Source organism: Chanos chanos, chromosome 9 (assembly GCF_902362185.1).
Source record: "Chanos chanos chromosome 9, fChaCha1.1, whole genome shotgun sequence".
Lineage (NCBI taxonomy): Eukaryota > Metazoa > Chordata > Actinopteri > Gonorynchiformes > Chanidae > Chanos > Chanos chanos.
The window spans coordinates 9,688,276-9,716,270 of record NC_044503.1 but is presented as its reverse complement, the minus strand read 5'-3'; the positions used below and the strand labels follow the sequence as shown (position 1 = coordinate 9,716,270).

Sequence of the window (27,995 nt, the reverse complement as noted above, 5' to 3'; positions counted from 1 at the left end):
ACTCGTTTTAATCTGTTAGTAGTTTATCACGTTGCGTTAACACCGTTTTACGGTGGCGAAAATATAGCTGAAACCCCTTATTCTGGTGAATTCACAGTATCCTTCTTGACAAAGTGAATTTGTTTAAGTTAGTCAAATGGTCAGCTGTCTCTCAGTGGGAGGCTGATTCAAACACCCCTTTCTCTAATTTCCCTGAAAACTGAATAGACAAAGGAGAAGGAACGGTATACTTTGATTAACAAATGACTTGCACAGCCCTGGCTCTTTGTGTGCTCTCTGGATGTGGTTATTCCATATCTCGGTCCATGATTGCAGCGTTTGTCACTATTTGCATTACGGCTCTGAACTCAACTGTCCAGTTGTATTACATAGAAAGCTCTCTTTTGCATCTTTTATTGGCTTTGTTCACTTCACTCTCTCTTTGGTTTTATGAAGATCATTTGACACAGTTAGGATACGTGAATCAATTTACTTTAAATTTCCCCCTGTTTTCTTTCAAAGAAAAATCCTTGGTCATGGAAAGATGTGTTCTAACTTTCAGATTTTTGCAGGTGTTTGAAGGACAAGCTATTGTGCTGAAAAAAAAACGACAACATATATATTCCTCAGTAATTTTGCTAAGCTGTATTCCAAAGATTAGGCTGGAGATGGCCAATGATGCTTGTAGGACACATTTACAGTGCGTGTATATAGAGTCTCACATAAATCCTTGACTTTGGTTGACCTTCAGTTTAAGTCTTTACAGCACTTCAACTTCATATCCAGGAAGCAGAAACATTTGATAATGAACCTGTGTTGACACGGTGAACAATTTAGCTGAGCACTTCCAGCTTCAGCTCCAGTACCAATCTGTTATCAAGGGAAAGAAGTTGTATTGAAGAATACTATATAATATACTATCATTGAGAGAATACGATAATAGTAATCTAGCTGAGATGACTTGAGATATCTACATATAGTAGATGGAGCAGGAGGTGTGTCTCTTGAAAACTACATTTCCTGAAGTTGACCCCCCCCCCCCCCCCCCCCCCCCCCCCCCAGTCCCTGATCCCTCCCACTCCTGTCTTGTGTCTAACCTCAGTAAAAGTTACCCAAATCATCATTACTCAACCACATCTCCACAGTGAATCTCGCGCAGACACAATCCATCGCAATCTTCTGGACTGTGCACCTGTTCAAGAATCCATCTTAACCAGACTAGTCACATCACTCCAAAAGCTTTACTGAGGCATCTAAGTGTGTCAGGTAAGTGTGTCTGCTGCAGACATATACTATCCAATATACTAATTATGTGTGTAGTATAATGTATGTTTTATCCATATAACATGCAGTGTATTATATCTACCTTACCAGTGGATGCATGGATTATTACATTGACATTGGTTACTTGAATTAATTATGATTGTTTGTGTTATGATTCCACATTTTATTGGTTGTGAGATAACTAAATTTGATGGCATGTGATCTGAAAAATGGACACCATTTCCCAGAGGCTGGTGAACAATGAAATCATGGATTTATGATGAAGTGAAAATATTAGGTTTAGATTCTGTTAAATCTAAGTTTACATGACTGTTAGTCATGCAGTCATTCTTATCACTTCAACTGTTCAGTTGTTCTTTTGTCAAAGACTGACAGTGATTATAAACTATGCTGGTGAACCATCTCAATTAGCAACCACTGAAATGCAGATAGAAAATTAATATAAGCACAGGCAAGACTTTCATGTAGGAAACATGCAGAAATTGGGAACATTGAAGGTTTCAGACTTCATGAAACTTTGACATGCTTACAGAGGTCATTGGCACGTGAAGCGTTTTATGACTGTTGGTTAAATATATTTCAGCAGAGCTAGCACAGGTGAGCTAGTCCATTCCAGGACTTAGTGTTTTGATATTTAGAAGCTGAACTAATTAACTAATTGGCTAACTGAGAGCGAATATTTGTTTTGACTGCTAAGCATGGTCAACATTTGTTTCAGTGACCAAATCATTTTGGGTGTTGTTGCAGGGAGGTTGTAACCCCTGAAGAGTTTTGCCTGACAATGGACACCTCCATAGAGCAGTCTCGCTGGGTGACTCCATCATTGATGCCATCGGAGGCGATACCAAATTACTCCTCAGAGTCTGCTTTTCTACCTCCAAGTGAAGAGGAGCTGCCTTTTTCAAACTCAGAGTCGGAGTTCAGCGGCCTACCGTCTCTCTTCTCGGGCTCCAGCCTCAACCGCAACCTCCCAGCCTACAGACACAGTCCAGGTTAGATCTATCACTATTACAGGGGAAAACCGCATGACTGTTCCATTAGCGTGTTCACGGATTCAGTATTTTGTGTTCCAGTTTACTGTTTACTCTTGAATAACAAATAATACATTTTCACTATGCAAATATGAGATATAGGCCTTTAAACATATGGTTGGATTTTAATTCGGTGAAAAAAAAAAAAAAAAGTCTTTTTTTAAAATCATAAAGTTGTTGTTGTCGTTTTTTTTTTTCTTTCTCAGTGCGACAGGTGTACTCCTCCTCTGCGTTTCTCAATAACATCCCCTGGCTGGACGGCTCCGGCGGGCACCCCGGGAGCTCACATTACCCCCCGTCCTCTTCGTCCTGGCACGGCAGCGCCTTCGCCAAGGCGCCGGCGCACCATCACGCCCCGTCGTCCTACTTCCCCCCCGCCTCCATCAAGCCCCCGCGTCACGAGCTGGGCTCCCCGGGCCAGGACTGCAAGGACAACCTTCGGTTTCAGGACCCGGTGAAGGGAGAGAGGCTGAGCCCGCAGGGTGGCGTCTCAGAGGGTTTCCTCTCTCTCAACGGCGCCGGCGGCGTTTACACCAACACGCACTCCCCGCAGCCCCACGCCCACTCGTTCGGACCCTTTGGCTATATGAGCTCCCCTCAGGACTACGGCAGCATGGCTCTCTACTCTCCCTCCTCCTTCTCTCCCAAGCTACGCAGCAAAATGAGGCTCTCTCCGCCAGGTACTTTACATACGCCTATGTGAATCCCTACGATAGAGCGCTAAAAGTTTGGGTTTTTTTTCCATTTCAAAATCTTGTTGAGTGCATAAAAGATATTCATCTGTCTCGATGTTTCGAATGTTCACGTGCAACTCAGTTTGACACTCAGGCTATTTCCACACTTAGTATGGGTATCGAATCACTATATCAAAGGACTGTACCATTTGTCAGGCCTTAGGCAGGGGGGTTAGAGCAAGAACACAGACTGATGAAGGATGCTGTAGTAACCCATAACTGTAGCACTGTTAACATTGACCATGCACTCTTTGTTTGTTTGGATCCAGAGGCACGGGAATGTGTGAACTGTGGAGCTACAGCCACCCCTCTGTGGCGACGTGATGGCACAGGCCATTACCTTTGCAATGCCTGTGGACTGTACCACAAGATGAATGGACAGAACAGGCCTCTTATCCGGCCCAAAAAAAGATTGGTGTGTTTCACTGACACCTCCATTGAAGATTGCACATTTCCATTTGTAGACATATAGCATAAACCAACTAAACCTAAGCAGGGAATAGATGTACTTGATCTGTCTATCTATCTATCTATCTATCTATCTATCTATCTATCTATCTATCTATCTATCTATCTATCTATCTATCTAGCCTGGGCTCTGCTGTCCACAAAAGCTGTATTTACATTTACAGTGGATCTCAAAGGAGGAATATTACACAGAATATATGGGGTTTTTAATGATTTACTCTCTGGCTCACAAAGATTATCTTGTATTTTCTCTCTAGATTGTAAGCAAAAGGGCAGGCACCCAGTGTGCAAACTGCCAAACCAGCACCACCACTCTGTGGAGACGCAATGCCAGTGGAGAACCTGTGTGTAACGCCTGTGGACTTTATTTCAAACTGCACAATGTGAGCGATTTTCCCACCTCTACACTTCACCAACTGAATTTTAGCACATTTTACTTACCTAGTGAATTTATGCAGATTTTACACTTACGTTGGCAAACGCACTTTCCTAAGAGTGAAACTTTTTTTTTTCTGCTATATCTTGCAACCATCAGGTGAACAGGCCACTGACTATGAAGAAAGATGGCATTCAGACACGTAACCGCAAGGTATCCAATAAGAACAGAAAGGGAAAGAGGAGCTGTTTGCCAGAGACAGATCTATACCCGGACAAGGGTCCCATCCTGGATCCACATTCAGATTCGTACCCTCTGGTGCCCTATAGTCACTCATCGCATATCCTACCTTCCTCCTCTGACCTACACTCTTCCACCAGTCTGCCTTACCCCTATCACCCAGCCACTGGAATCTTACCCACTGTGATATGAGCGACAGAGCCACGAAGGCATACAATATGAAGGCAAAAAAAATATACATGTAAATGCATATGAGTGTGTTTGTGCATGTACACATACATAGATGTGCATGTTCATACACACACACGCACGCACGCACACCCACACTCACACGCACACACACACACACACACACACACCCACACACACACACACACACACACACACATGCACATGCACATGCACGCACACACCATTTGTTTATATTCGATTTGATTCAACATATTTGATGAAAGAATGTGTGAAGGATTTTTTTGATAAGTCTGTGAATATATGTGTATATGTATCTCTAAACACTCCATAGTCATCTGCCAAGATATAAAACTTTGGAATGTTTTATGTGTTCATCTTTTTGAAGTTCAGTTTCGCTATCATGGCCAGAAATATTGGCAACTGTGCACTTTTTGCAATTAACTTCTGACAATGTTCTGTAAAAAATAAGTTGAAATTGACCAAAGCATTTGGTTTCCATAATTCTTGTTTTCACTTGTTAATACTGCAGAACCTCTGTTTTTGATTCAGAACTTTTCAATTCAAAAATAAAAAGAGATGGCCCTGAGAAATGTGTTGACGGCCCAATAAACTTTGCGGCTCAGCCTTTGGTCAAAATAACTGCAGCCGAGCTCTTTCTATGACTATTGATGAGTTTTCTGCACCTCTGTATTGACAGTGTGGCCCATTCTTATTGTGCTAACTGCTCCAGATTCCTTCTCTCAACCCCCTGTTTTCAGATCCCTGCTCAGGTATTCAGTGGAATTTAGATCTGAAACCATCGTTAGTGCTTCAGAGCAGTCCAGCGTTTTGGTTTTGAAACATTCCCGAAGGCTTTTTAGGGTGTGTTTGGAGTGATGTTTTCAAAGTGCCTTGGTATTCTCCTGATTCCATAATGCCACGCATGCATTCAAGGCACCCAGTGAAAGCGGCACAGAAGCGACTCCAAAACATCACTGAACCCCCTCCATGTTTCACTGTAGGGAGGCTGCTCTTTTCTTTGAAGGCTTCGTTTGGTTTCTGTAAACCTGGAGATTGTGTGCCGTACCAAAAGCTCTAATTTGGTTAACATGTTCAGGCATGTTTTTACAAAACTCTGTGCTTGTTTGGTTACAGAGGCAGAAGGACTCAGTGAGATCCTCCTCTGTCTCCTACCATATAACTGCCTTTATTTGACTTGGCAATGGACGGTGTGAGTTCATACTGGTGTACCTTGTGTCTGAGGGCTAGCTTGAATCTTTGTGGTGACTGACAGAGATGCTTTCCCCACCATGTGAACAATCCCTTTGCTGCAATTTCTGAGAAAATTTTCTCTCGCGGCTAGATCCAGGGAGGTTAGCTGTAGAGACATGGGCCTTAAACTTCTTGATAACCTTACATACAGTGGAAGGAACAACCTCAAGGTCTCCAGACGTGAACATGTAGCCCTCAGATTTCACATGGTTGGCCACAATCTTGTGTCTGCTGTCCTCAAACAATTCTTTGGTTTTCTTTCTTTTCTCAACGCTTGCTGTTTTAGACACAGTGACACAAAACAGGAGAATGAGCCCCTCTCTCTATTCAAACTGGTTGAGTGAGTGATTTTTATATTGTAGGCACTTGCAAGTCGCCAGAGGTGAATTTACTTCCAAAGCAAGGGAGAATCACCTGTTTGAAATCTTTTTTTTATCTTTTACTATTTATAGATTAGATTAGATGAGATTCAACTTTATTGTTATAGATGCTGCCACTAATGTGGAATAAGCTTAGATTCAGTAAAATATTCAGCCTTTTTTTGTTTTACTCCTGTAAACTGAGGAAATTCACGTGTGGATATCAGAAGATTTTATGAAATCCTACAGTAGAGGAAGTGTTGCATTATTTGAAAAATATGGACAGCTGCTGATATTTTTGGCCACATCTGTATGTATGCTCATTTTAACATTTACTTTTTCTCATAATATGTCATTAAATCACTTTGGATAAAATCTGCTTTGATTCTTATTTGAGTGTCTTTTCACCAATAGAAGAAACTGTGCAAGACTGAGCTGAATGTAAGATTCTGATAAGATCTGCATGTAACTGTAGCTGGTATGCGTTTAAAATAATGGGGTTCCACCTTTTCAGGGCTTTAAATACAAAGAAAATAACAGATATAATATTTATTTTACACACACACGCACACGCGCACACACACACACACACACACACACACACACACACACACATACATACACACATTCACATTCGGTTCTTTGAGTGTATTTGACATTTACTGTTCAGCATGTGTGTAAGGTGATCACTTCATTAGGTATTTAACACTCAAAACTAAAGTTTATTCAACCAGAACCCAAAGTAAAAGCTTTATGGAAATTGTTATATTCCTTGGTGATGCATGGTGAAAGCAACATGTAAATTTGGAAGATTATAGTTTGTGATTGTTATGTTTGTATTTGTATGACACTGTTGTGGGCACAGTTCTTTATAATTACCCTCTAGTGAAGTGTGTATGTGTGTGTGTGTGTGTGTGTGTGTGTGTGTGTGTGGGTAGGCACAGGGGAGTGAGGGTGGGGTGGGGAGAGTTAGACAGTTACAGAGTGTAGAGAATACTAAGTATGCAAATCCACCACTTTCCACTGTGCATGGGAGTCAGACAGGACTGAATCCAAAATACTCGGCTCATATCAGATGATTTGTGGTTCTGTGGAAACAGCATGTAACGCAAATGAGTGGTTTCAGTGCCAAGATGGTTTAAAAGGGTTCAACTAAAAAGGAGAGAGACTAACTGTTGTTTTTAAATTGTGTTTAATTTGAGTCCGTCAGTCAAATACGAATTATTTGTTCTTTGTAAAAAGCAAACACGATTTTTTTTTTTTTTAATGCTCAAGCTTTGCAGAGTGAACTGTCAACCATGCAGACCTAAACCAAATATCTTTATTGATTTAATCTCTATATTGATTTGATTAATGTTTGTCCAGGTTGCTGAGTTTATAAACAAAGAGCTATCAGACTGTTGCACCGTCATGAAATCAGTATTCGTGGAAATACCATCTAAGTATCAGTTATTAAAGCTTGCTCAGCCTGGCACCTCCACTCTTCCTCTTTTCATTGTTTGAGTTTATAAAGTGTCTTGAAACTAGATAACGTATCTCCACATCCGCAGTGATGAAAGAAACCCAGGGCCTCCTCATCTTTCATTCACTCTTTGCTTTGTCACATGGTACTCATAAACGTACTGTCAAACACTCAAGAACCACAGATATGACATTATGATATGACACTGATAAGTTTGCACCCAGCTAACATCCCTCATTTGATACCACGTTACGCAGACAACTGTTTTGACAAATAGATGATTGAGCGGCCATCGACGTACATACCAACCGTGATGTATTCACGTGATTGACTATAGGGAGGAAAGAAGAAATGAACTGGCATGGCAAAACATAACCGTCGAATCTTTGAGCACTTTCAAAATGAATTATGAAGAAGCATCAGCTGTCCTTTAGCTCCCAAAGACCTGAACGACAGCATCCGAAAGGAACAAAGCAGTTAGGAGACAAGTTTCCCCCGGGCAGTCGTCAAGAAATCGTAACAGCGTTGAAGAGATTTATCACTTGAAGGTATTTTACAAAGAAGTTTTGAACAACTGTAGTTCTTCCCCACAGTTTTTTTTTTTTTTTTTTTTTCACTGTAAAAGAGTGAGGAAGTGAATGTCATATGGCCTCTATGAGGTGCGGTGGACGTTGAGGTGTGCCATAATGGAATATGTGCTTTTGCTGGAGTTGCTGGGGTTGAGGCATATCTGATACCAGCATAAACACACTTTCTATCCCCCGCCTCCTCCTCCTCCTCTCCCCTCCCTTCACCTCCTCTCATCTGACTCACACTTGCATGGTTGATAGCATAGCTCTGTTCCTCGCACCTTGTTTGGAGCCCCATTGTGCAATGCAGGACGCTTATGGTTTTCCGGACTTTCAGAAAAAAGTGCAAAAGGGAAAGAGAGATGCAAGATGGAGGTTGGTAGCAGCGTCGAGGCTCTTCCCATCTGTGTGTGTGTGTGTGTTTTTTTTTTTTCAGAATGTCTCGCAGGTCAAATAAGCCCTTCTTTTTTTTGTTTGTTTCCTCCGGTTTGAGCAAACCCAGTTTATCTGCCCTGTGCGGGGGAAATGACAATGAATGACATGGAGAGATTAGCAACCACAGGACAGGTCCAGCCAACGCACAGGCCTATCCGTTGGTGGCCAGGCCTCTTCCAACTCTCGCTCAAACTCTCTCTTGTATTCTCTCTCATTCTGTTTTTCTTTCTTTCTTTCTTTCTTTCTCTCTCTCTCTCTCTCTCTCTCTCTCTCTCTCTCTCTCACATGCACAAACACACACACACACACACACACACACACAAACACACTGACATTTTTTAACCAAACCAACAATTTTTAATGAAATGTTGAAACATGAACATTTTTCTTACCCTTGTTTATTATGACATTTTTTTCCCCCAATGGATCCTTTGTTCTCTGTCTCTCTGTATATGTTTGTGTCCTCAACCATTTTGTTCATGTACATTTCAGCCAACTCACTGAAAGGCCGCTTTGGTGAGCACGATACATTTTATATAAAAAGGATCTCTACCAGAGTCAACAGTTTGCCTCTTAATACTCTATGACTTCCTTTCCTTCGAATATGTTCTGATCTGCAATCACGCAAAGAAAAAAAAATCCTACTGGAACATACATGTCAAGTACCATAAACCAAACTGAATGACTATTATAAACGTGAACATAGAAGCTTTCAGCCAGTGACACCAAAGTGAGTTTAGAATAAGAAATATTTGATGTATGCATAGTCAAAGGACGCTGTACCAAACCTGGTGTTTTTGTTTTATTTATTCCTTACTAAGAATTGAACTTCTGTTTTGATCTTGGGTCAATAATATTCCATTAATATAATGTGATATAATTTGCAAATTTGCTGTTTTAATTTCTGATGCTTTAGATTTCTATTTTCATGAAAAAGAAACGTTTGGCTGAAAAATGTTTTGAACTCTAGCTAGGATACAGGTGTAATGCATATTCATAATGGAACTGTTCTGTAATTATGTTTTTATTTTTATTTTTTTTTAAATACTATTTAATACAGTCCTTCACTGCATTCCAGCAAAGAGGAATTTTTATGTTCCCAAATCTGTGTCAAAAAATGAAAACGTATGTTCAGAACACTTGACATGGGCGATATTTAGGAGAAGAATATTTCAGTAAAATATTGATTTCCTATCTCGAATTTTGAGATAATACATATCAGACATACGGTATGTTTCTGCAACATCACTTTATAGAATGCTCTTTTGCTGTTTCCTCACCGTCTCAGTTGAAATGTGTGTTGTGGATGCATTTACTTTGTAACAGTGACCTCATGTGTTACTGTATCATTTCAACAAGAAGAAAAGCGCTCCGTACAATCTGACGTCATATATTTGCGTCGTTGTCCTCAAGACAGGGGCGTGTGCTGCGCGACGGAATGAGTTACGGTAGTGTAGTCGGCTAGCATTGAGAGAGGAAACCAAACAAATATTTTTCATTTTTGTGCGCTTCCAGTTGTCTTTTTAGTGGACGGTCATCGTGCAGTGTTGCATCGCTATTTTTTTTGCAAGCTACCTTTCCGTTTGCATGAGACTTAGAAACTAACAATGAGTTTGAAAATCTAGCACAGTCAGAAACCCTTGCCTCAACAAACGGTCGGCTGATGTGTAGCGCGCATTCTGTTTGAAATTAGGATGTGTTGTGTCAGAAGAAAGTGAACAGTAAAAACAAATAATCAAGGAACAATTAAAAAAAAAATAATAAGGAAATAGTAAGTGAACTTTTCAGTCATAAGTTAGCTAACATCTGTTATTTATAGGTCTAATTATTATTTTGTGTGAAGATTATTACAGTCATCTAGCTAACCTGAATGAAGCGAAGGGTGTAGCTAGCTAATTGGTTACTGTCCATGTATGTAGAGGAACATTTAAAGAAAAAGAATCGATCCTTTTTTCCTCGTTCTGTGTGGGCTCGTGACTATACCACTTTCGTTTTGTTGATCATAGGATAACATTGTAGAAGCGCGTAAAACTTTGTAAGATAATGAGTAAAACCCCAAGATTGCTGATAACCACACTTAGATCTCAGAGCCTGATTATTTCTTGATACGATTTTATAAGGATTGTTTACTGTCTACTTTCAGTCTCTCACAGCTTCAATCTTACCTGTTCTTGGGTGTAATTATAAAAAAAAAAAAAAATCAAATGCTTAAGTTGGACAATTGTGCTTGGTTTTAACAAACCTGTATGTATGATAAACAAAATAAAGTGATATAATTTCTTCCCTCCTTTGGAAACCAAAGTTTCAGAAGAATAGATGTTCTGGTGGCCGTATGATTGTAAACACACACACACACACACACAGTATGCATGCATGCATGCATGCTTGTGTCTAATGAGATTCTGACCTGGTCTGTGATTCAGGTGAAGCAGTGTTGGCCTCAGAATGGATTCCGTACCAGACCCCACAGGTTCAAAAGGAGCCAAGGGCTCTGCCCGTTCACCACGCACACCCGGAAACACAGCGAAAGTAAGAAAAGTTCACCCCCTCCCCCTTAGACAACTAGCATGCATATGAAGTACATCACTCCAGGATCTACAGCTCTAGTTGTTACTAAGCATTGGGTGACAGTGATATTGTTTTGAAGCCAAATGGCCTGCATGCAACGATATTTCATTGTCTTCATATGTGTATGAGTTAATGATCAACAACACGCTTCTTGGAATTTGCACGCTAGATCAGATCCTACTCTGTGTTATGTCACGGCTAAATATTGAACGTCCTGAAGTTGAAAATTACTAGGATAAAGAAGTGGGTGATGCCCTTTCACTCCCTTTTTTTTTTTTTATTTCGGTTTGACCTCGTCTTTGATTCAACGTCAATAACAGGATTTATTCATGAGCACATTCAAGAGACTCACCGCTCTTTTTTCCCTCCCTTATCTCACTTAAGAGGGAGAACAGCAAACCGAACCATAAGAAACCGAGCCTTCAGGAGACCCGCAGGAAGGGAAGAATGGACAGAAATAAAATGGAGGAAGAGATGACCAATAAGCTTAAAAGTCTGGTAAGTGCTTCATTCATATCTGTACTGATAGTGAATGTGTCTTGTATTTCCTAATGTCTCAATACATGTGAAACCTCTGTTTAACCTCTTTATTGGCTTGTAACATACAGGAGCCTCCAAATGTGCTCACCTGCGTTTTCTGTATTTTGTCATGTTGCAAACTGAAATGAAAGTGCATTTATTATATTCCTGAAATTCTTCAACCAAAGACATGAGGTGTACTTTCAATGCAAAACTGAACTGTGTAATTTAAATGTACAACCCTTTTTCATGTCATTTAGAATTGAGCTCAGCTGTATTTAACTGGTTGACATGATTTCAAACCTTTGTCTGTGAATACATACATGCACACATACATATACATATATATATATATATATATATATATATATATGTGTGTGTGTGTGTGTGTACACACATACGTATATATATATATAAAATCTTCCAGTGACGGACATGCTAAATCATCCTGGAATGGTGTGATAACAATCTGATGTTATAAAAAGATGTTATAACTTTGAAGGAGCAGAGACATGGATGCACCTCAGTCAGGGGAAAAAAGCAAAAACAAAAAACAGCATGTTTGGAGATTTCCAAAAATATCTCATCATGTCTTATACACATGTTTTTGAGTGGTTGTTGTCCTCTGTTTTAGAATCTGTGTTGCAAAACGGTGGGAACAAGTACCGGACTTGTCTTCTCTGACACTTTTACCCAACATCGCTGTCTGTGGGACACCAGGTACAGTTTGATGAGCGAATAACAAACTTATGACTTTCACTGTTTTGAAACAGTCTTCCTGTTGTCCTGTCTTGTGCAGGTACATGCAGTTAAGCTAACATGAACAACAGTTTGAAGATTGATTTCAAGTCATGAGAAACTCTAAGGTCATGAAGATATTACACTGGATGACACATTAATCTTTATTTGCAATGGCTCACCTGTTCATAGTTAGACAGAAATAGCAGTTGTGTTCCAGTTTTGGTTTTAATGAAAACCTTGTGTCGAACCATTATTTAACTGCATTGAAAATACTGCACGGGAGCCAGCCAAGACAGTGTCTCAAATAATCTGTCATATCACATCCTAAGCGCAAACCTCACTCTTATACTAGACAACTTTTTAATAAGTCACATGATTCAGAACATGGAAAACCTTATGTTGTTGTCTGTTACCTCACACAGAAAAATGTTTTCTCCTCACAGCTCTAATTCATAATAGACATAATAATAATAATAATAATGATAATGTTTTTAAGCTTTGTTCGAAGGCTTTTGCATTTCCAATTTATCTTTTGCTGTATTTTATTTATTTATTTTTTTCAGTCATCCAGAATGTCCAGAAAGGTTCAGTACTGTTATGGAGATGATAAAGACAGAGGATCTGCTCTCTCGCTGTGTGCAGGTGGAGGTAAGAGACCCTCAAACCTGCTGTTTAAATAAGAGTTACTCCACATAGACACTTTACCTTTGTCATATCTACACTGACTTATACTGGTTAACATTGTAGGCCAGAGCAGCTTCAGACCAGGAGCTTTTGCTTGTTCACACGTAAGTGATAGAGGATCCACTTATGAACATAATAGTCTAGATGCTTTTTGTTATTTGTTTTTTTCTCTTGACTTAATCTCAGAATATTGTATTAATAGGAAGGAATATGTTGAACTGATGAAGTCCACGCAGAAGATGTCTGAGGAGGAGCTGAAGTCTCTCTCTGATACGTATGACTCTGTCTATCTCCATCCAGTAAGTTTCTCAAGTAATGTCAATAGTGCCTGTCTAAGATTATGCCTGTTTGTCAGCCTGTTTGTTAGCTGGATGCATTCGGGTGTGGAATGAATTTCAGTACTTGTTCAGATGTCTTCAGGTGCTCATTTGAGCTTTTCTCCTGAACAGGACTCTTTCGCCTGTGCTTCTCTGGCCGTGGGCGCCGGCCTACAAATGGTTGACAAAGTAATGACGTCACAGGTGCAGAACGGATTCTGCGTGATTAGGTAACCTGAAACCAAACTTCAACTACCTTCCTGTCGCTCTGTGTTCTTAATTTAGCTGTCGTCTCAAACTTTTAATCTATTCCTGTCACGCACACACACACATACACACACACACACACACGCAGACCTCCGGGCCACCACGCGCAGGTTAATCGGATGAATGGATACTGTATGTTCAATAACCTGGCCATCGCAGCTCGCTACGCGCAGAAGCAACACGGCATAGAACGGTGAGTCCTCATGCACACATCCTTTGCAAAAACACAGACATGTACATACAAGACATGGCTTTCACATGGCTTTGCATGTTCTGTGTTGTAGAATCCTCATTGTGGACTGGGATGTACACCATGGTCAAGGAATTCAGTACATTTTTGAAGAAGATCCAAGGTAAAAAGATAACACGTCCTAGTCTGCCAGAACCGAATCCATTTGTCAGTTGAAACCTTCCAAGGTGTAATGGAACTAATAAAAACAGTAAAACGATATAGAATATTTTTCTTTGAATATCTGACGTATTCAATGTGCTTTCTCTCTAACTGATGAGGTGTTTCAACTTTCTTCTGGTTTTTGTTGATATTTTACTAGTACCTCTCACATTTTACCGTTTGAACATCACTGAATTTGTGCTCCAGTGTTAGAGTTTGGCTTTGCCTTTGGTTGATTCTCTCTCTTGGCCTTTTGTTCTTGTGTAGCGTGCTGTACTTCTCAGTGCACAGATATGAAGAGGGCTCCTTCTGGCCTCATCTGAAGGAATCAGACAGCAGTGCTGTAGGCACAGGAGCAGGGCAGGGCTACAACATCAACCTACCCTGGAACAAGGCAAGGACCCCCAGCCCCCCCCCCCCCCCCCCCCCCCCCCCCCAATCTCATCTCGCCCTCTTTCCGTCTCTTTCCTTTAACTGTAATCGCGGGAAACGATGTGACGTCTTGAAATCAAAACGAGCGTTAAATCCCTGAAGCAGTACTGCAGAAAAACAGATTGCTTTGTTTAGACTCTCTAACAGGATTAGCTGATTGAGCTTAAACGATTGTGCCTCGTTTCATTTTTTTTTTTTTGAAAAGTCTGCCATTGAATTTGAGCTGTGTTTTCGTGCTGTGTTTTCGTACTGTATTTTGGTGTTTTTTTGTTTTTTTTTATGCTGTGTTTCTATGCTGTGTTGTGCAGATTGGGATGGAAGATAGTGACTACATTGCAGCGTTCCAGCAACTTCTGCTGCCTGTGGCTTATGAGGTATGGCAGTGCTGAATCACTGCTCTGTCTCTTTGATCACATCCTCACTCACAGAGGATCTTATCATCCAGACACATCTGCATTCCTGTCTGGTGTGAATGGGGAACAGTGTCAAGTAACACTAATAGGAATATGTATGTCCTTTGTAGTTCCAGCCTCAACTTGTGTTAGTGGCAGCAGGATTTGACTGTGTGACTGGTGACCCCAAGGTATGCATATCTTTAAATAAAGATTAGCAGTGTTCATGAAATATAGTTTGTTTGTCTTAAGGCTTTTGCAATAGGAATACAAATAGATACTGATTAAATATTCATGCTGTCTAATATGAGTGCAGTCATTAAATACCAGTCTACTCAGTAAATGAGTATGACTGTACAAACAGTTAGATCCTGATTGGTGTGCATTATATGCATTGTAATCCACTAGTAGTGCCCTTTAAATGTGTGTGTGTGTGTGTGTGTGTGTGTGTGTGTGTGTGTGTGTGTGTGTGTGTGTGTGTGTGTAGGGGGAGATGAGTGCCAGCCCGCTGTGTTTCTCTGTCCTCACTCACTTGCTAAAAGGCTTGGCTCAGGGAAGGCTCATTCTTGCCCTGGAGGTAAGCAATACAACATTTTCTTTAAAGAGCCAGTGGAATGTAATGTGGGATAATTACCTTTTAATTCACGAGGACATAAAGCTAGATTAAAACGGTTTTCGTGACAGCTTTGTAACCCTTACTCTGACACATAACATTAAACTGAGGACTTCGTCTCTGTTCCCAAAATTACCTCACACACTCACTGCCATTACTGACCTACAGGGCAAAAAGGTTGATTAAGTCAAAATGGAGCGAGGATGTTGTTGTTATGTTGAAGCGTGTCACTCATAGAGCTATCTCCTGTTGGCTGGCTGTGTCAGGGGGGATATAACCTCCAGTCCCTTGCTGAGGGTGTTTGTGCCAGCCTGAAGGCTTTGCTTGGGGACCCCTGCCCTCTCCTACCCTCTCCCGGAGCTCCGAGTCAGAGGTGACGCCCATGAGATACATGCAAATACTTTCATAATTTCCCTATTGTAAACCATGTATTATTATTATTATTATTATTATTATTATTATAATTTTGATTTCAGTGCTCTGAAGTCCATCGCCCAAACCATCTCAGCTCTGTATCCATTCTGGACCAGCTTGCAAACACTGGGTAAGTGTCAAAGTGTGACACAAACTGAGGAAATAACGCTACAACTAAAATAGACAAGGAACTTGACTCAATTTTCTGATGTCGATGGAGCAGCTTCTATACCTCCACATCTAAAGCTTGAAAAAAAACGTCATAATGAGTCAGATTCACATGCTTCAGTGAAGGGAATGAGTGTATGTAAAAGATCTTCGGTTAGTGGTTTAGTGGCAGATGTGGTTTTTGCAGTCTAGCCTGTGTTGTGTTTGTGTGTGTTGACTGCAGAAGGAGGCCCGCTGTCCGAGAGAGAACCAGTGCCTGCCGCGGTGTGTGCCAGCCCCAGCGTAGAGGATCCGCAAAGCCCCCTAGTCAAGACTGGACTGGTTTATGATGAGACCATGATGGAGCACCACAACATGTGGGATGGGTGAGACCAGCTTTAGACTGGTATATATATATGTATATATATATATATATAAATATATATATGTATACAGTTATTACCATAAGCATACATACGAACCAGCGAGGTCATTTCCCATTGTGGAGCCAGGTAGCTTCAATCAAGTGGGCAGGAACAGAAGGGTATTATGAAATGTATGAATTAGTAATATTACACATTCTGAATAAATCTGATATTTGTACCATGATTTGTATAGATCACTGAGGTTTTGGCCATGGTGTGTACATATCTGTCTATACACATGTGTTTTTTTCTCCTTCTCTCTCAAATTTGTGTTTATGTTTTTCCATTTCCACAGTCACCACCCAGAACAGCCTATGAGAATCTTTAGCATCTTCGCCCGACACGAGGAGCTGGGTCTGGTGACCCGTTGCCATCGGATACCAGCCCGACCGGCCACGGAAGAGGAGCTGTCTCTATGTCACAGGTAGGTCCGTCTTGACTCAGTTCCTCTCATCTGTCTGTAGGGAAAACCATCACTGTGCTGAGAGTCAGGGCTGGTATTGATTTCAATCTGAAACCTCTCTCTCTCTCTCTCTCCCCTCAGCTTAGAGCATATTAACACTATCAAGAGCACAGAGCAGATGAAACCCAGGGATTTGCACCGGCAGGGAACGGAGTACAACTCTATCTACATCTGCAAAGAGACTTATAAATGTGCATTGCTGGCAGCAGGAGCATGTTTTAACGCAGCACAGGCTGTGCTCACTGGACAGGTGACTGACTCTCTTTTCTTGTTTACTGCCTTTGGCTCTAAAAGCATAGCTAAGCAGAACTGCACCTGAAGGATAATTATTCGGCATTGATCCGCATGGCTTGAGAATAAAAACGTAAATCAGGGACCAGGCGAGTCCCTCTGCCCTCTTGACGTAGTGGTACGGCTTTGATCGGCTCCTGTGGCACTTAACCTATGTGTGTGAGTGTTGTTGTCATTCTCTAGCCTGTCTTAATGTAATTTTATGTGTTTTCTGGGGGTGATTCGTTTGTGAGCAGGTGAGAAACGCTGTGGCCATCGTCCGTCCTCCGGGCCACCACGCTGAACAAGACTCCGCCTGCGGGTTTTGCTTCTTCAACACAGCCGCCCTGACCGCCCGATACGCCCAGAGCATCACCCGCAAATCTTTGCGGGTCCTCATCCTCGACTGGGACGTTCACCACGGCAACGGCACTCAGCACATGTTTGAAGAGGATTCCAGGTAGCTGTCAGTCATCGAAGCCTTCCGCACACTCTGCTGTCCTAACATTGCTTATCTAAGAAACAGGCGCTGTATCAGCGTACAATGTCTTAGATTCTGTGTCTTAGATCATGGATTATAAGGTCCTGCCGAGTTTTCATGTCTGTCAGTGAATTCATAAAAGCTCTTTCAGGAGTTGAATGTATTGTCTCATCCAAAAGTACATTAAAGTTGCTTGCAATTTGGTACAGTAAAAAAGTATCTTTGTTTTGAAACACACCTTTACGTGATGCCAGTAAGCAGTAATTTTAGTAACTCATGCATGAAATGACTGAATTGTCTACTCTAGGTATACAGATCACTTCATTAAAAGTCAGATCTCACACTTGATTGTCACGCATCAGTCTCATCTCTAACTCTACCTCTCTCTCTCTCTCTCTCTCTCTCTCTCTCTCTCATCTCTTGCAGTGTTTTGTACATCTCCCTCCATCGCTATGAGGATGGGACGTTCTTCCCTTCGTCTGAGGATGCAAACTTTGACAGGGTGGGTCTGGGAAAAGCTCAGGGCTATAACGTCAACATTCCCTGGAGCGGAGGCAAGATGGGCGACTCGGAATACCTGGCCGCCTTTCATCACGTCATCATGCCCGTCGCACGAGAGGTTAGTGCAGGACGACGCACACTCGCACACTAATGCACAGCGAGCCTGAGTAGCACTTCACCGCTAATCAACTCATCAGCTGAACCGAGGATTATTCTGAAGAGGAAAGGTTAACACAGGATCACACACGCACTCACACACTAACAAAGGCACCGTAAACAGAAATATTGCATTAATAAATGTCAGTGAGCTCTTTGTCATCGCTAAAGATTCCGATAAAGACTGCTTGGGGTTTTTTGTCATTTTTTTTGTCTGATGTAAAAGAACGATTATGCTTCTAAAGATTGAGGTTTTTTTTTTAACCTCAGTTTGCTCCAGAGTTGGTGCTTGTATCGGCTGGGTTTGATGCTGCGCGTGGTGACCCTCTGGGCGGTTACCAGGTGTCCCCACAGGGATACGCCCACTTCACCCACCAGCTCAAGAGTTTAGCAGGAGGAAGAGTGATCGTCATGCTGGAGGTGAGGACTGCTTCATTTATCTGTGTTTCTTCTGATGCTTTCTCCTCACTTTTACAGCATACATACTTTTTTTATTACGTAGAAATCAGTTACTGTTCTTAAAGTACCTAAGACCAGTAGCAATGTTTCTAATTTATCAAAACTGACAACCAGCTCAAAGGTTTTAGCCAAAATCAATAATTTTGCTCAGGACTAAGTAAAGCACTGGTTCACTGAAGATTGGACGTATGTGAAGTTTTGATGCCAGTTTTTGAAAGGTTTCGTACTTAAGTGGATCACACTCTGCTTTTGATGAAAGATTTAGTTCTTTTGTCGATCAATCTCTGCTTTGTACTTGAAAGCTTTTGTACCAAAAGTTTAGAATGTCAGATCAAATTCTACTTTGGATCAAAGGTTTATTTTAAACTCTACCTTAATAGAGCAAAGATACAGTACTCTAGTAGATTAAACTCTGCTTTCGTGTATCAATTTTTCATACATCTGGAGTTTTCTGTTCTGAGTTTTCATTTATGCCTTAACTCATGATTTGTACTCTTCTGTTTTTTGTCTCCCTCATTTCTCTCCTCTGTTCTTTTTTGTAGGGAGGCTATAATCTGACCTCCATCTCTGAGTCCATGGCCATGTGCACCAGCATGCTCCTGGGAGATGCTCCCCCAGCGCTGCCCTCTCTGCACCCCCCTCACCCGAACGCTGCCGTCTCCATCAACAACGTCATCCGAGCTCACGCCCCCTACTGGAGGTCTCTTAGAATACAGCGTAAGTACACTGGGGTCACCTCAGGCCTTCCGTTACTTGTTTCTACCATGTTAGCTTCATGTTGTTATTGAAACAAATGGACAGCTCTGCGTTTTCTCACGACCCGTTTGTCCTGATCACGGATTCGGTCTCGTAGTTCGGGAATGTTTTTTTTTTTTTTACTTTATTTCTCGTTTGACTTCAGTCCCGGAGTCTCTACGTTTGTCCTTGCCCTCACCCAAGCCGAAGGGCAAACGGATGTCAGGGGGCAAAGGCAAAAAGTCTCCACGCCAGTCAACACCAGCCAAGACTCCAGGCGAGCAGCAGTCACCTGAAGCAACGAAACCAGTCTCACCCGTTGGTGCTCAGGAAGATTCGGGGCTGGACGAACTGACACAGGGTCTGGTCTCATTGGACCTGAACACAACTACCTCATCCAATCCCAGCCCATCTTCTGTTCCTGTGGGAGGGGCTAGACGCAAAGTAAAGCCCAGGACTCAGTCAGACGACACTGGGCAGAAGGAAGCTTCACCTCAGATGGCATCAGAGAATGCCAAACAGTCAGATGTCACGGGTGTGGAGCCTACGTCCGGTTTAACAGAGATTCAGGTAAGGAACCTACGATATTAGCTTTGTCAGCAACAGCGGGATCATAGCTGTGAAGTCACTGGATGATGTTTTTATTCCCTATGTTTCCTCAGCCTGCCTCTGGGTCCGGCTCAGTCCCTGTTGCCCCGAGAGAACAGGAGACCGGTGCCGAGGTGGAAGAGGGCGCATCCGGACGGTCGCAGAAATCTGTCTTTGAGCTTGTCTGTGGAACAGAGACTACGGATGGGGTACAGTCTCTCACTTTACCTTTCACATATCGTTTTTTTGTTTGGCTTCACGTAAGAAAACCGAAACAAATTTTTTTTTTTTTTTTTATTGTGTGACATTAACCGACGCCGTATGAATACCGCAGGTGTCTTTCGTGGTAAAAGTAATGTGACCTCTCCCGTCATTTCTGTGCCTCTGTGTCGTTATTCTAGGGGGTTACTTAACTGTGGTAACATTGTGAGACTCTGGGTTTTTTAGGAGACTATGTATGTTGTTGACCCTTTGTCCTGGTGCCCACACCTGGAAGTGGTCATGCCTGTGCCTGCTGGAGGCGTCGACGTCTTCCTGCCGTGTGAAGACTGTGGCTCTAACGCCGAGAACTGGATCTGCCTCAGCTGTTACAAGGTGCTGACCACAAACGGTTTATGTGGTTTGGTTGAATGTTTGTATTCGTTTTTTTGGAGTAGGTCACAAGTTATTTTAGTAAGATGATTCGCGCTACAACACACTCGTTTATTTCCTTTACCCTTCCACGTCCCCCTTCGTTAAACGGTTCCTTTGTGGTACGCTCCAGGTGCTCTGCGGTCGCTATGTCAACCAGCACATGGTAACTCACGGCCTGGTGTCCGATCACCCCGTGGTCTTGAGTTTCGCTGACCTCTCTGTCTGGTGCTACACCTGTGAATCCTACGTCCACAACAAGGTACGAGCGGTCAAAGGTTTCCAAGTTCTGTTTTGATAAATATGAGGATTCTAGAGGAAAATGACTTGCAAAGCATGAAGGACCATTTAATGAGATGTTGTTTTTAACATAAAAAATAGTTGTATATGTTGGTAATAGCTCAGTGTAATATCAATAGACTATATCAAAGATAGAAAAAAAAGTCAGATTCTTATTAACAGTGAAGATGTCAGAAATGTTGAAAGAGATATGCCTCTTAACAAAATGTTCCTTTTCTGTCTGTCACAAAGGCACTGTTTGAAGCAAAGAATGCTGCTCACCTTGCCAAGTTTGGGGAGGGCTGCCCCCCCATAAACTAAGCCAGCTGAGACCAGAGAGGTTTGTGAGAGAGGAAGGTGTGATGGAGAGAGAGAGAGGTGGGGGGGGGGGTGTTGGAGGACAGAAAGAGAGAGATGGTGTGTGTTTTTGAGGAAGTGAAAGGATGAAGAGTCAAATCCACTTTTAAAGCTGGAGCGACACCTTGAACCTCTTACCAAACCCCCCCCCCCCCCCCCCCCCCCCCCCCCCGCGGTACCTACCTCCTCCGTCCCGGCTCTCCACGTCATCCCGCTGGTCGTCACGGAGAGAGAAAACTCACGAGACCCGAGCCGTTTGTAGAGTGTTTTTGTTTTTGTGTATTTTCTTTCTTTCTCAAAAGCTTTTCATTTTGTATTATTCTTCATTTGTCGGAGTCGTCTGCTTCTGATTAACATCATGATCTGCCAAAACGCAAATCATTTGCCAAACAACAGCAACCACAAAAAAAAAAACCCATCCAATGGAATGACTTAACGAAACTTTCCTTATCCATCCTTATCCACAGATCAATAACGTTATTGTTATTTCTTCAGTGCAAAATGAATGAGTATTGTGGATTTTTTTTTTTTTTTACACAAATGTAGTTTAGCTGTTAACAGCTGTTGATTTCTGAGGAGGCCAATTAAAATGACTTTCTCTGTTATAATTCATGGTAGAATAAGCTAGCGTGGTGTTAAGAGCACCAACAACATATCACCAGCAACACCTCTGTGACTGCTGGACTCTGTAACTTCACTTTGCATGGTCTCTGCATGCACGCACATGGATTCAAAAACCACGCTGGAAATATCACAGCTGAATATGAAGTTAACGGACACACACACACACACACACACACACAGTGTGGATTTACTGTATGCATCAAGACAAAATGCACAAGGATCCAAATGGTTAAGAAGTGTGATACAAGATACAAAAATTACAAGCAATATAATGTGCAATATTTTCTTTTATGAACAATTTTGGAAAACGGTTTGTAACTATTGTTAATGATATTCATTGGTTTTCTTACGATTATTTTTATTTTCTTAATTCCTCTGTCTCTTTCATTGTCACTGAGCATGCCTTTGTAATTTTAACTCTGTGAAAAACAAATCTCTGTAACCTCTAATTTCTCTCTGTAAAACTTTGGTATTCAATACACTTTCATTTATGAGAAATAGTATACACTTTGTTTTCTGAATGAATGTTACTTTAATAAGAATGTAGCTGAGGTGCATTAGGGTCAGAGACAGTGGTGTAGATGGTGGTGGATTTTGTTCAGTGATTCTCTACTGTAGCTGTATTCACCTCACTGTCGGTACAGTTAAACAGATTATTTGTAGCAGTCATTTCTGAATAGCTGTCATTTTGTAATTCAAACCATTTTAAAATGGTAGATACCACAATACAGCTGATGTCCAAAACAGTGTCAGCCTCCTTTTCTGTTGGTTATATCAGTTAAGGATGAGAGGGCTATTAAATTAGCTCCCCATGAGGAGAAATGCAAATTGGTGTGAAATGACTTAACTCCCACTTTCGTGTTAGGACATGTTAACCTGCTTGGTGGACTCAACGCTGGCCGATGAAGAAAATCTAGACACTCTTAAGAGCGGGGAGAGGCAAAGTGAAACACAAAGATTCTCAGAGGAACTGCTTACAGTAGAGTTAACAGTGCAGAAAAGATTCACAATGCAGAAATAAAACAGTCGAAACAGATAAATGGACTTACTGTCAGTCCCCTCTGCTGAATCACTATAAGATAAATAGAACCTAACTAGCCGCCTTGAGGTATTTGCATTATTACTCGTAGGTTTTCCACACAGTCTGGGTTGACTGAAATGGACTTTATATAGGATACCACAGAGGGATGAGAATGGCTGAGTGTGTGTGAGAGTTTGAGGAAATGTGTCTGTTGAGATGAGGGAAGATTGTACTTATGTTCTTATATATTATGCTGTATGCGAACAGCATCCAACATGTTAAAACACCGCCTAGGCCAGTGATTCACAACTCCAGTCCTGGGGGCCCACTGTCCTGCACGTGTTTGTTTCAACTCTTCATTATTAACAGTTAATTGAACTAATCAAGGGCTTAATGATTAATTGATCAGTGGAATCAGGTGTGCCAGTTCTGAGTTAAAACAAAGAAGTGCAGGACAGTGGGCCCCCAGGACTGGGGGTTGAGAACCACTGGCTTAAGCTAGCTCTAAATTATGCCTCATACAAAAACAACAGAATAATTTGCCATTCTAAATATTACCGTCCCGTCAACGTTAATAAGAGAGGACTATTTTATCATTAAATGAGCTCTCAGTTTTTGTGCAGAGATGATTAAAAAATGAATGACCTTGATGATTGACCTTGAGATGTTTCTGCAGGTTCAAAATGTTGTCAGTACACAAATAATTTGCAGGACCCTGAATCACGACCCAGGCATTGATGAACAGAATTGCGTATTGGACGTTAATAAGGTTTGTGTAAGCGGGTTGGGTTCAGCTGGTGTCACAGCTGGGTTCTGTCACACCATCAGCATTAGCGTCAGTTCCCCAGCCCTACCTAGCCATGAATCAACCCTGCAATCTGCAGACACAGCCACAAATGAAGCAGCTACTGATTTATACCTGCAGTATAATCCCCTTCTCTCTCTCTCTCTCTCTCTCTGTCTATCACACACACACACACTCTGTCTCTCTCTATTTCTCTCTCTCCTTTACCATCACAGGCCATCAGTTCTGACAGACTTGACACTGAAATATAATTTCTCCTTTCTCATCCTCCAGCTTGTTTTCCTTGCCTCTTTTTTTTTTTTCCATCATCCTTTTCTGCAATGAATGCGTCACGGTTGAGAGCAGTGAGGTATTGCTCTCGTCTGTCCTTCTTGAGCGGGGTATCGTTCTGTTTTTTTATTCCGCATGAGTGCACGACACTGCAGTGTTTGAGCGCGTGAGTGTAGGAAAAGCCCTCCCCCTGCTAGAACGACACCATGTTCTCTTCCTCCATCTCTCCCTCTCTCCCTCCCTCCCTCCCTCCTTCCCTCCCTCCCTCTCATCCTGTCTCCCGTTTGTGCTCCTGCCATACATGTTTGGAGGAGGATCTCTGCTTTGCTAATGGCGAAGGCCTGTATCTGATATCGAACATCTAGCATCCATAATTCCACGAGGAAGTGAGGAATCCCACTGCTTGAAATATTTTCTCTTTTTTTTTTTGGTGTGTGATCTTTTGTCTATAGCTCCACACCAGATAATGCAGCTTTTGGTAACTCATTGGTGATTTGATTTAGCCTTCGTTTCCTGTTGAAGAAAGGAGAGAGAGAAAGAGAGAGAGAGAGAGAGAGAGAGAGACTCCATTAACAGCCTGAGGAGCAGAGAGGTGATTGAATTCAATCAGTCTGTTTTTTTTTTTTTTTTTTCTTGTGGATGATTTAGAGCACTTTCTATATTTGCTCATTATCTCTGCTGTGTTAGTCTAATTATTTTTGTCATTTATCTAGTCATCTTCAAAATGTTCTCGTGCATTAGTGCTTTCATTCTCTTCTGCTATGTGGGTTTAATGATTTCCTGTTATTGTTCTCTGACTTCTGGGAATTGAACGCGCGTTTAAGCCGCTCTCAAATTAACCTTATCTCTTATTTTTATTGTATTTAACTGTAAACATCCCTTCCTTCCTCCTCAGAACCACCGCCATGCAACCTCACACCTCAGAGGTGGCGCGTCTCTACCAGACTGAATTCGTGCGGAGCGCCCGGGCGGTCGGCGTGCTCTGGGCCATCTGTACGCTCTGTTTCGCCGTCATCGAAGTGGTCATCCTTGTCCAGCCTTCCTGGGTGGGGACGCGTGAGTTACACTACCGGGGCGGCGGGCCCCCTCCGCAGGCCGGGACCCTGGGCCTGTTCGAGGTGTGCGTGGAGTCCGACTGGCCCGTGCCGGAGTGCCGTGGCTCCCTCCACACGCTCACCCCGCTGCCGGCGTTCCAGTCCCCCGCCGTGCTGGTGTGCATGTCACTGACCATGGTGTGGGCCAGCGTGGGCTGCCTGTCTCTCTTCAGGTTCTGCAACGCTGCCACGGTCTACAAAATCTGTGCGTGGCTGCAGCTGACTGCAGGTGAGATTTCGGGATTGTTACTGAGGGTCTAATCTGAGAACGCACCTGCCGACTGAATGTGTGACCGAATGACGGTCCGGACTTTGCGTCTGTATCTGTGTATCTCTCTTGTAACTTGTTTACCTGTTTTTCCACAGGTTTCTGTTTAGCCCTTGCTTGCGTGCTGTTCCCAGACTCCTGGGAGTGTGCGGAGATGCGGGCACTGTGCGGGGAGGGCGTGAGTAGTTTCTCCCCGGGGAACTGCTCCATACACTGGGCCTTTGTGTTGGCCATCCTCGGGGTGCTGGATGCTGGCATACTGGCCACTCTGGCGTTTGTGCTGGGTAACCGCCAGGATGCACTGTTACCCGACGACGCCAAGGATGGTGAGGGTAAAAACTGAAAAACCCAGTTATTTCATTTTTTTAATACAAAAGGTATTTCATAAAGGCAGTATGATCATAAACATTAACATCATACTCTCTTCCTCTCTGTAGTTACTGGGCTGTTACTTTCAGCATAGAGAAGTATTGATCTCTGTCATTAATCAGATGCAACAGGTGAGTTTTTATGTATATTTTTGATTGATAAGTATTCTTCCCGTGCATCTGCTTTCTTGAAAGGTCCCTAACGTTGAATTTGAACAAATAGTGCTTGTGCATGAAATTTATGTGAAAATCTAACAAACTGTTAAAATCAACCGTTAGTAAACTTCAAAAGTAAACACAAAATTCATCGTTCCGTTTTATTATTTAACCCATTTTGTCGTCAGCTCTCTTATATTCCCCTTCCACTGCTTTGACCTTGCCTGCCCTTGTGTGTCCTTCTTTCACCTGCTCAGATGGTTGTCTTCACATCTGATTACTGCTCTCTCTTCCTGGAGAAAAAACAAGTGAGAAGAACGCTTTCTCTCCTCCCCCCTCCCTCCACATTACATCATCTCTCTGTGTGTTCAGCTTACATAATCTCTCTGTGTAGAAACAGTTACCTGGCAACCATCTCGTTTCCCTTTGGGATGAGGAACGTGATTTTTGTTCTAGAAAAGTTGCCCTCATTTAACAGGAGAGTGGAAAAGAGGTCATTTTGGTTCATTATGGTCATATCATTAACCTTTTCAGCTCTGAAATTTGTGTTGCTGAGACAAACAGGAAATACTGAGGAGCGCTTTACAGTTTTTTTTTTCCCAGTCAGTGAAAATGATTAATTTGGCAATGCATTTGGTAGGTAGATATGTTCCAACTGCCAAGCAAAGACATTACTGTATTCTCTCTGTATTTGATTTTTTTATTGAACGTAAGACTGATTTGTAGTTTTCTATACTTTGTTATATTTTGTCTTTCTTTTTTAAATTTATTTCTAAGATATTTAATGATATTTTGTCTCCATGTATTTGTCAAAGAGATTGAATTTTGAATGTGAGGAGAAGTTGAAGCAATATATACGACCTTGTCGATGTTCAGTATATTTTGTATGTATGTAAATGTGATGTTTAAGTCATTATTCTGGACTGGATTTAACCAGGAAGATAAGCTGCAAGTTTTAATAACATTATGGCTTTATGACCATGCCCTAATGTCAGTTGTACCCTCAAATCAAATGATTTGCTTTAATGTTATTACATAATTATAATTATACTATAATTTTATCGTTCAGTATTTGTTAGGCTGATTTGTAATTATTAAGCAGATTTGTAATTGTATTTTTCAACATAATCTTTGAAGCCAAAACAAAGCCACTTTTCACATAGAATTTATTAGAATTTTCTGTGATTCAGTTGACGATAAAATCCAATACACAGATATGTATTTTTGTATAAGATCTTATGACGGCACAAATATTTAAAAAGCTACAATATTAAGGAGACACAAATTTTCTTCACTCACTCACACTGAACTGTTGGTCAGGTAATGACAAGGTGAGATTTGGGGGCCAAACACTCATTCTGTGTAAATCATTGCCTTTTGAACAAATCATTAATCAAAGCCACTGGAAAAGCAAAGGGTAACATAATGACTACTTCAGGCAAGATAGTGAATAGCTAGTTGGGGTTTTACAATGCGTTCATGACTGTGCAAACTTATTTCACAGATAAAATAGGACAAAGAGAATTCAGAGTAAGTTCACCACCTTTTTCAAAGCAGCCATCTCACTGTGCTGTGGTACTTTTGAGAGGTTAACACAAATTTCCATTGATGTCATTTAAAGGAACAAATCATTCCCCTAGGCCTTTGTGCTTGCCTGAACTCTGTGATACTATGTACCTTTGCAGACCTGATAGAACCCTCTTCTCCCTGTTGTATCTGCATGCATGACATGAATGTTAAAAAAAAAAAAATAAATCATGGTCTCTGTCTACAAGTGCTGCCAAACAGATTCCCGGTATCTGTTATCTGTGAACTTTTTACTTGTGTGGACTGATGTGCCGTCATTCAGACATGAAGTTCTCTCAGTGCCAATTCTGTCATGTGTGTACTGTGAACAATAAAAAAATCCTATACCTTTTTTTTTTTTTGCAGTGTATATTTGATTACAATATCTCTTTCTCAAGGCTCCGTTGCCTGTGGTATGTGAAATGGATTGTAATGAAATGAAGAGTAGTCTTATAATGATGTATTATGTATAGATAGGGGGAGGGACATATGGAGATGTGTGGCTGGGGGAGTTGATGTGTGTGTTGGATCGCTTGGAACCCTGCGTCGACTGACTGAAGGAAGGAGGTCGATAAAAAGGCTTCTGGCTGAGTAATGCTAGTCTCCTTAGGGAG

General features: G+C 41.8%; 3 protein-coding genes across 3 annotated transcripts; all 3 read left to right on the top strand.

The window, feature by feature from the left end:
• Nucleotides 1–2,044: 2,044 nt before the first annotated feature.
• gata1b (GATA binding protein 1b) lies at nucleotides 2,045–4,304 on the top strand. The gene is made up of 5 exons (XM_030784888.1): nucleotides 2,045–2,255; nucleotides 2,501–2,974; nucleotides 3,298–3,443; nucleotides 3,754–3,879; nucleotides 4,032–4,304. The coding sequence occupies exons 1-5, from the start codon at nucleotides 2,045–2,047 to the stop codon at nucleotides 4,302–4,304; spliced, it is 1,230 nt and encodes a 409-aa protein (XP_030640748.1).
• Nucleotides 4,305–10,825: 6,521 nt separating this feature from the next.
• On the top strand, nucleotides 10,826–21,173 carry hdac6 (histone deacetylase 6). Its single transcript, XM_030785160.1, is given in 27 exon segments — nucleotides 10,826–10,909; nucleotides 11,333–11,446; nucleotides 12,102–12,187; nucleotides 12,772–12,856; nucleotides 12,956–12,996; nucleotides 13,095–13,191; nucleotides 13,342–13,439; nucleotides 13,565–13,669; nucleotides 13,761–13,829; nucleotides 14,135–14,261; nucleotides 14,608–14,673; nucleotides 14,823–14,882; nucleotides 15,179–15,268; nucleotides 15,571–15,677; nucleotides 15,781–15,848; nucleotides 16,110–16,251; nucleotides 16,586–16,714; nucleotides 16,835–17,003; nucleotides 17,281–17,483; nucleotides 17,931–18,123; nucleotides 18,432–18,581; nucleotides 19,163–19,337; nucleotides 19,522–19,974; nucleotides 20,040–20,152; nucleotides 20,391–20,537; nucleotides 20,707–20,835; nucleotides 21,105–21,173. Coding segments are annotated over 27 exon segments (3,369 nt in total).
• A 3,661-nt stretch (nucleotides 21,174–24,834) lies between these two features.
• Nucleotides 24,835–25,754, top strand: lhfpl4b (LHFPL tetraspan subfamily member 4b). Its single transcript, XM_030785644.1, has 3 exons — nucleotides 24,835–25,252; nucleotides 25,390–25,623; nucleotides 25,729–25,754. Exons 1-3 carry the CDS (start codon nucleotides 24,835–24,837, stop codon nucleotides 25,752–25,754), a joined length of 678 nt encoding a protein of 225 aa, XP_030641504.1.
• Nucleotides 25,755–27,995: the final 2,241 nt, after the last annotated feature.